A 9,239-nucleotide genomic window follows, 5' to 3' on the forward strand; every position below is an offset into this window, starting at 1 on the left:
ATTTTAAAACTTAGGTAAAAAAAATATGCAACAAATGGTTGCAGTTTCTGAATTCTTAATTTAGACCTGTGAGCCCTCATCCCTTTAGAAATCTGCAAGGTTGCAATTTCCTAGACACCCAAAATTGAGTCCAGTGCTTCCAGGCAAGGTTCATTCCAAACACACAATATAAATGGACACTCAGTAGTGTGCAGTGTATGCCATAATTCAGATATTACATCATCATGCCTTTTCTCTGCTGTTAAATACAAAAACAGCATCTTTTACATTATCATAGAAAAGCATTTAGGTTGTATTTTTATTTATCACTTTACACTGGTAGTCTCTGGTAGGTGTACTCCATAGAAACCAAAGAATTTTGTACACTATTTCTTTGTACAATAAAAGATAAAGTGTGCATTAGGTACGCTTGTACATGACAATATTGTACAATATTTACATTTCTGATATCACCATGAAATTCTGTATTTCCTATATACAACATTGAAAATTCTTCAGAAACATTTGGACTATTTCTTATAATCACAATTTTAGTATTATAGAAAAAGAGTTTTCTTAGTAATCTCTTGACCATGTATCACTGTCATCATACAGGGATTTTGATTCTTCCAGCCTTCATTATCCTTCTTGATCAAAGAAACTTTGTATCACTGTTTCTTTTAGCACCCTGTGGTGGTGGTAGCTATCTGCCATAGTTTAAATATTGATATAACAGTGGCTATATCAATACCTATATACAGATACATCTGTGCACGTTCCTTTGATAAACACTGCACGTTAGTGGAGTAGTCTCTGTTATCTGGAGATCTTCCTCCTCTTGGGCTTGGGGGGTCTCATTTGTCTGTCTCCCTGTGGGATTTGGTGTACCTGGAAATAAAAAGGTGGGAAGGAACAACAGAGGTTGAAATCACAAACACCATACAATTTCTGACAAAGAAACAGGGTAGGGAACAGACTCTGACTTTCACTTTCAATTATTGCTATCCTGAGGCATTTAAAATTTTTACCAAGACCCCAGATTTCAGTGTGCCACAGTTACCACAGAGAATGAGGAGTGCTAGAAACTGATAAGCAGAGCAACACTCTGGGGGCTCCAGTAAACAGTGAAACTGGATGGGATGGGATGAACTGGAGAAAATCCACACAGGAAATGCAATGTGTGGTTGTTACCCTCACTGTCAATTTAAAACAAAAATAAAGCCTTCCCTGTCAGAGATCCCAAATTGCCAATTTCACTACAGCCTGCAAAAATGGATAATATGTGCCAAACATGCTTTTTTCCCCTTTATCACCCTACTTATTGTATTAAGAAGGGTCAAAAATTATAAGAACACACTCACACATCTCAGTCTAAGGATGTTTGTTCTTGAGAAGAATCAGAATGGAAAATAGAATACCACTATCATCTGTTGGCTTGTGTTGTCTGGGGAGAGAAATTAATACAACTAATCTTTATATGCTAATGCAGGAACAAGCAGATTTAGTGCTGTTCATCAGACTGAGCAGGGGTTGAGCAGTATCAGAGCATACAGCAGGTATGATTTTGAGGGCTGAGGGAGGATCAGGTGCTTCAAACTGTCTTGTGGCTACTGTCGAGGAAGCAAGGTCCAAGACCCAGGAAAGGCGGAATGGACCCAAGGCCATGGTATAGCAAATACTTCATCAGCATTTGGACACAAGTCCATTGCAGCATTTGCTAATTTGTGTGGTATAGATACTCCCACCATCACCAATTTCAAGCTACCAATCTGATGTCACAGAACTTAGAGTTAGGAAGAGATGTGCATAATCAATTATCAAGATCCACTAAGAGTTGGCTCAATTACAGATTTAGAAAATAATGTTTAGACAAAGCCAAGGCCAATGCTATTCAGAGTCAAATGCAGAATGCTTTTAAAGTAAATAGTATCTAAAATTTTTAAATAATGTTTATGAGTTTCTCAATCTGTCTATTCCTTCTAATCTCATCCATACATATATATATTTTTGAAACCACTAGTCTCTGGTAGAGAGCCAAAGCTGAAAACTTTTTATAATTGAGGAAAGATGCCTTTATCCAAGACTGCAAACTAGGAGTCTGTGGACCAAACATGGCCTGAAAATGTATTTCATTTAGCTGTAAGGCATTTTAAAATTTTAAAAAGCATGTTGTCAACATGGAAAAGTAAGAAATTTTACCTCTAGACTTCTAACTTCTAGTGAAAAATGTAAAGATCTTGCAACACCAGCACACTTTCCTGCATGTCTAAGATCTGCTGGAGAACTGAAGGAGAAACTCCCTCTGGAGTGAGCACATTCCCCCTGGGTTGCCATGATTCTCATCACCCTTGACTGCCTCCCGGCGACAAAGGCCAAACGTCCTGAGGCAGAGACTAGTGAGATGATGGCTAAACTCATTTTTGCTCTGTCCTAGGCAGGTATATCCTATATTACATTTCCTAGTCAACTTGAGTTCAAAAGGCCATATGATTGGGTCAGGCCAGTGGAAAGTCAACAGAATAAGCTTCCAGGCCTGGTCCACGAAGCCTATGATGGCAGTATTCTGTGCACACACTCTTCTTTCACCTGCTGGGCTGAATGCAAGGGATATAATGGGGTGCTGTGAGGTCCTAAGGAGTGGTGAACACTATATGCAGAAAGAATCTGGGCCTCTGAATGGACTGTGTGGAGCAACCTCTTCCTCAACTAGCACCAGACTCAAGTGGGCAATGGCTTGTACTGTACCAAGCCTACCCAAATCTGGGCACCTTCACTGGCATTTCTCACTCCACTAGGATTGCTGTTTTTCCATACCTGGGTCGACTTTATGTATTGATATGATTTGCCTGGCCCTAGAAGACATTGAGTTCATAATCCCCAATCTAGATCTTTCCTAGAAAATTATCAGGAAATTAAATATCTCAAGGCTTCAATTCATCCATCTGTGAAATGATGGGTTAGATTACAAAATTCTTAAAGCCCATACCAATCTCAACATTTTGTGAATCTACAACTTGTCTATCATTCAATTGCCATTGAATGGATTGTTGGGATTCATACAACACTGCAACACTAAGGTCAAGTAAAAGAAATTACTTCTCATTGCTAAACAGCCTTAGATCATTCACATTTTTGAAGAAATTACAAAAAAATTATAATTTAAGTGTTTATATCAGTCTATGTGCAAACTAGAGGATAATTAAATTTCTTACATTTAATACTATTACATGCACAATTCAATAAAAATAAAATATACCCTTGATCTTGACCTTACTGTTGAATTTCACTATTTTGTTCAATGGATGGAATGAAATTTGCATTATTAAATATTTAGGCAAAAGTAATGACCACTGCTATTCACAGAGTCAAAAGCAGAAAACTGTGGTTTGAACTTCAGTATTTTGCTGCTCACATTTTAAAAGAATGTTATGTGGGAAAATAAAAGTTACTCTTCTCAGAAAAAAGACATAGTTAATGTTGCTAGTTTGTTTTTTTCTTAAGTGATTTTTAATCTTGTCTGATATTAGTCTTTTATTTCTAGCCTAATGACTTAGTATTGCTACGTGAGTTGTTTGACAATATTCAAGACTTTACCCAAAAATGTAATACAATTTATTTTCAAAGAAACACAGTATAATGGAAAAATAAATTAACTTACAGTCCCAGACATTTTGTCCAGTTCACTCATGGCCTCATGAATAGCAGCTTCTAAATGGTTATTTAGCTTTCCACTTCTGGAGTTAATGAAAACAACACATCAGATTAATAAATTAAAGAAACAAAATCTCAATTTAATTTCCTAATCAGAAAACAAAAGTACCAATTCCACCAGAGAAAGTCAATTTATCTTCGCATTCGGAAAATTCAGATGACAAAACATCACTCTGGGAGTCTCACCACTGAATACTAATGATTAAAGTCACAGAACTACTAAAAAAGCGGAACAGCTGGGGAGAGTGAGGAGATGGACTCTTTCTCCTTCCACAAGCTTCTTCCACAGTCTGGTGATTTGGGAAGAAGGTTGGGCCACGGGGTCCCCTTTCCCACCGACGCAGCTCGTCCTCCCTGATTCCAGCCTGTCCTGCCTCTTGGCTCTCTCAGGCAGCCTGGCTGTGTGGCTACAGGAAGGGTGGAGGGGCTGAACTGCAGGCTCTGGCCACTAGGGAGCTCCCTCTGCCCTCTCTGAGGATCCTGGCTCTGGAGTTGAGCAAGGGAAGGCTGACGACATCCAGGTGCATGTTCCAGCAAGCTTAACCTGCTGCCCCTGAGGCTCTGAGCCTGGCTCCCCCGACGTTCCCCCCCCAAACCAAAATGATGTGACTCTTTTAACAGATAAAGAATGACGATCTCAGAGTGCCTATCGCTCCCCTGACCTTTTCTCTCCACTAAGTATTTCTTCACGCATGTTTGTCCTGAATAGCACACACGGTACATCTGCCATCTTTGAGACTGACATGTATGAGGCTGTCGAAGTAGCGGGCAAATCCAGACCAACCACCTCTGTGGTTATGTGCCCTTTGCCCACCCTGACTGCGAAGCTGTTTTTCCTTCTTTGTGCATATACGTAATGACCCATTGATTACAAGTAATAAAGTGCTTAATTTCATTCATCCTATCACATTTACTGGAAAAGTTGCTGAGGTAAAGTTTTCATAACAGGCGGTTAGCATGGCTTCCAAGAGTTGAGTCCTCGCTCAGCATCCACGTGAAGATTGGAAATTTGCGATTGTGGGAGAAGTTTGGCTCACAGTTCCATTTAGTTTGGCTAGCATGGTGTTTTAAAACATTTTTTAACTTTAGAGCAATGTTTTTAAATGAAGCCTTTTGGTTTACCACAGCTTTCATTAGGTTTTATCCTCATACACCAGGACTGGACAAGTCATACGTTTATCTGTCTATGCTTTAGAGAACTCTTAGGTTTTTCAGAGTACTACACTATTGGGCATACTACAGATGTTCTCTTTCTGTATATGGAAAATAAAAATATTGTCCAAAGCTGGCACAGATGGTCCTATGTTTTGAAAAACATAAGAGAATTCCCCCAAACCTAGGATTTATTTATAAAAAATTGTGTATTTATTCTTACATGTTTAAACTTCAGTCACCTTCAAAGTACTCTCTGTTTGAGGCAATACACCTATCGAGATGCTTTTTCCACTGCTCAGAACAGTTTCTGAATTTGTCAGTTTTGATGCCTTTTAGTGCTTCTGCAGTTTTTTATTTCACCTCTTCCATATGGGCAAAATGTTTCCCTTTGAGGACTTTTTTCATCCAGGAAACAAAAAAAAGTTCCTGGGGTGAGATTGGGTGACTAGGGAGCTGGGGGGGGGCACAGGGGTCTTGCTGTTTTGGGGTCAAAACCTGCTGTGAACACTCAGCACGGCGCGCTCAGGTGTGCCTGTAAATCACCCATCATGAAATCGACAAATGCACTGAATCTCAAAAAAAAAGTCACTGAAGCTGAACGCAGCTTCTTACAACAATGCTAGCTGGTACGCTGATGCTGATGGATTCCTAGAACACTTACCTAGGAGGGAAGCCTGCACTACAAAGGGCCCACCCTCTAAAAGATAATTCCAGGTTTTCTGGGGGGTCCTCCCTCATATATGTACTTTAGTCATATTTAATCAGTTTAATTGAAAGCAAAGATTAGTGTATTGGCTTCAACCAAATTATAAGGGTAATAAGGCATCAATCCCTGTCTCTCTACCCTTTACTGGCCTTGTAAGTTAGCCTTTAGCTTTCACTTTTTCCCATTTTTTGAAAATTTAAAATGTAGAGATGTGCATAGAAAAAGATAAACCTAACATACCCACTTCCTAAAATAAAATTTTAATAAATTACATATTTCCTTTAAGTCTTTTTCATTTAAAAAAAAATAAAGCTGAAGTTCCCAGTTGTTATCAATCCTGGTCCCATTCGGTCTCATCCTCCTCCCCAACCTCTAGTCTGTTTTTATATTTAAATGATGTATCCATGGTTATTTTATGTATTTTTTATATCTACACAAAAAGTTTCACAATCTACATACTTGTATTTTTTCCACTATCATTGTTTGTGAACACTGTCCAAGTAGATATAATCTATTTATGTCTTCTAACTGGTATATAGTAAATTTTTCATCACACATATATTGACTTTCATTTACCTACCCATTCCAGTTTCAGGGGGCTCTGGCCATCTCGTGGAGTCAGTATGAGTTGTTTGTCCAATGAGTCTGCTAAGTAAGATCCTGGGTGACTGGGTAGGAACCCAAACCATCTAAGTTCTGCTGAGGTTGGGCTGGGTTCTCCTCTGTGGGCTGCTTGGCAAGGTCCTGACAGAATCATCATTGCCAAGTTGTCCAATATCACACTTTGTGTAATGTGTGAAATAAATGTGTCCTTATAATATTTTTGTATTGAGAAATATGAACATAAGTTTTAAAAGATGTTTGTTATATATTTTGATTATAAGATCTTATGAGTTTAAAATTAACCAGCTGGGCTCAGTGGCTCAGCCTGTAATCCCGCGCCTTTGGGAGGCTGAGGTGAGTGGATTGCCTGAGCCCGCGGGTTCGAGACCTGCCTGGGCAACTTGGCGAGACCTCATCTTTACAATAAATCAAAAATCAGCCAGGCGTGGTAGCGCACGCCTGTAGTTCCGGCTACTTGGAAGGCTGAGGCGGAAGGATCGCCGGAGCCCAGCAGGTTGAGGCTGTGGTGGCCAGGAGCGGCCACTGCACTCCACTCTGGGCAACAGAGTGAGACCCCAACTCAAAAAAATAAAAAAAATAAAAAATAAAATTAACTATATAAAGTTCTAGACATCTAAAAATAAGTTACAATGTTTCAATGAAAAACCACCAAGAGAACCTTGGTTCTCTCACCTTTAATCTTAGCTACTATTTACTGAAAAATTTCTATGTGCCAAGAATTGTATTAAATCTTTAAACACATTATCTTATTTAATCCTTATAACTATCTTGTGAAGTAGGTATTATAACAACTGTTTGTATGTGATACTCCATGACTTTTTAGGGAGAACGGTGAAATCAGTTCTACTTTTGTAATGAAGAAAGTGACTATTTGACTACAAATAATTTTAAAAATAGATTAAAAGTCATAAGTTTTTTTTTTTACCTATTATGAAAAATCATAATAACATCACCATTCAAATATAAAAATGATTCAAACTGGGCCTGGTGGCTCAAGCCTGTAATTCCAGCACTTTGGGAGGCTGAGGCAAAAGGATTACCTGAGCCCAGGGGTTTGTGACCAGCCTGGGGAACTTGGCAAGTCCTCGTCTCTACAGTATATAAAAAAATTAGCTGGGAGTGGTAGCACACACCTATAGTTCCAGCTACTGGAAAGGCTGAGGCAGAAGGATTGCCTGACGCCAGCAGGTTGAGATTGTGGTGGCTGTGAGCATGCCATTACCCTCCAGCCTGGGTGATAGAGTGAGACTCCAACTCAAAAAAAGAAAAGAAAAGAAAAGAAAAGATTCAACACTACTTGCTGAAGAAAAAGAACTTATAAGTTTTATCATCTCACTTGTCAACAAGATATTTAAAATGTTTGTAAACATTAATTTAAGCTAAATTAGTATAACATTTGGCCTTTAATAAACTTTAATACAGGGAGAAACAACTACTTTTGGAAGAGAAAATAAATACACAGATGTGAGGCATGAAATTATTTGTATACATCATAAGATTCAAGAGGTAAAGTCAAATCTGCAGACCAATTTTTACATTAACTGGTCAGCTATATGCATTTCTTGATCAGGTCCAGGAAAAATGAACTTAAAAGAGGAATAAAAAGTTCTATGAGTTCAAGAATTGAACAATTAGTCAAAATTCAGTATTCTACACCAGAGGGCTTCCCTGTGGAGTTTCTTCTACGATCTTCATTCCCCACTGACATTTAATAATAAACATTTTTTTACTAATGGACACTCTAAAACCTACTTGATTAAGCAGATGTTCATATAATCACATTCCTAATTATTAATGGAGATAATTGCCACTTCTCACCTTCACTGCCTATACTGTCACACATGATCCTTTCCTTCACTAGTTTAAAACAAAAGCCAGGTGCACATCTGTGAATGGCACATGAAATAAGAGGGAAAAGAAAAATTGCATTTTTTTTTCTATACTGTCAATTTAGAATTTAAGAAACTCACTTCATGTAGAACAGAAAAAATTTGAGTGGACCGAAAAGTCAAGAACACTACTCTCTGAAAATCTAACCCATGGAGAAAGTATGCAGTTCTAAGAAAATTTAACATGCTAAGTGTTATTTCTTGGTTTTAAAGTGAAAGTGTGCTTTATTTAATCACTTTACCATTTTTCAGCTTCATAAAAAAATCAGATTTCCAAAGTAATTTATATGTATATGTAGATGGAAGATTTGATCCTCACTTAATTAAAAATCATAATATATCTAAAAGCTGTGGGTTTTTAATTTAATAAAACTATTTCTGCTTTTAAGAACAAAATTGCCCTAAGTAATGTGTTAGATAAATATGTTAATATTAGAATATAATTAAAACATCAGTTTAAAGACATTTATTTATTGTACAGTTTTATTGAGAATATCAAAATAGACTACATGAAGTTCTAAACATCTAATATGGTGGTAGAACGTTTCAACTGGCAAAAATATCAAATCTTTTATTTCTTTTACCTGTATCTTTATAATAAAAATAGCTCTTTACTAAATATCATGTGCCGAGTACTAAGTTGAGGCTCTCTATTACCTATATTATAACAATCCTAAAATAGGATTATGCTCATTTTAGAAATGAATTTAGGCTCAGGGAGATCATGAAATGTACTCAAGCTATGGAGTGGTAGAAACAGGATTCAAACCTAGGTCAAAAGCCAACCTCTTAATCACTATGTTCCAAATTCCACCTTCATTTTTCAGCTTTGTCTTCTTTTCTTCTCATTCTATAAAAGCAGTCAAATCTTTGTCATCTTAAAAAATCTTCCAGGCCAGGCACGGTGGCTCATGCCTATAATCCCAACACTTTGGGAGGTGGAGGTGAAAGGACTGCCTGAGCCCAGGGCTTTGAGACGAGCCTGGGCAACTGGGCAAGACCTTGTCTCTACAATAAATAAATAATTAGCCAGGTGTGGTGGTAGGTGCCTGTAGTTTCAGCTACTTGGAAGGTTGAGGTGGGAGGACCACCTGAATCCAGCAGGTCAAGGCTGTGGTGGCTGTGAGCATGCCACTGCACTCCAGTCTGGGTAACAGAGTGAGACTCCAACTCAA

At 38.0% G+C, this 9,239-nt stretch overlaps 1 protein-coding gene across 2 annotated transcripts in view; it reads right to left on the reverse strand.

The window, feature by feature from the left end:
* Positions 1-261: 261 nt before the first annotated feature.
* MBD5 (methyl-CpG binding domain protein 5) overlaps positions 262-9,239 on the reverse strand; it is a 422,713-nt gene continuing 413,735 nt past the window's right edge. For both annotated transcript variants that reach the window (XM_008059870.2, XM_008059871.2), the window contains 2 exons: positions 3,638-3,713; positions 262-867 (listed from right to left, as the gene is read on the reverse strand). In XM_008059870.2, coding sequence (XP_008058061.1) covers positions 796-867; positions 3,638-3,713 — 148 coding nt within the window. In that variant the 3' untranslated portion in view covers positions 262-795. The remainder of the gene's footprint in view (positions 868-3,637; positions 3,714-9,239) is intronic.

Source organism: Carlito syrichta, unplaced genomic scaffold (genome assembly GCF_000164805.1).
Source record: "Carlito syrichta isolate Samal-C Ts95f unplaced genomic scaffold, Tarsius_syrichta-2.0.1 Scaffold304408, whole genome shotgun sequence".
NCBI classification, from domain to species: domain Eukaryota; kingdom Metazoa; phylum Chordata; class Mammalia; order Primates; family Tarsiidae; genus Carlito; species Carlito syrichta.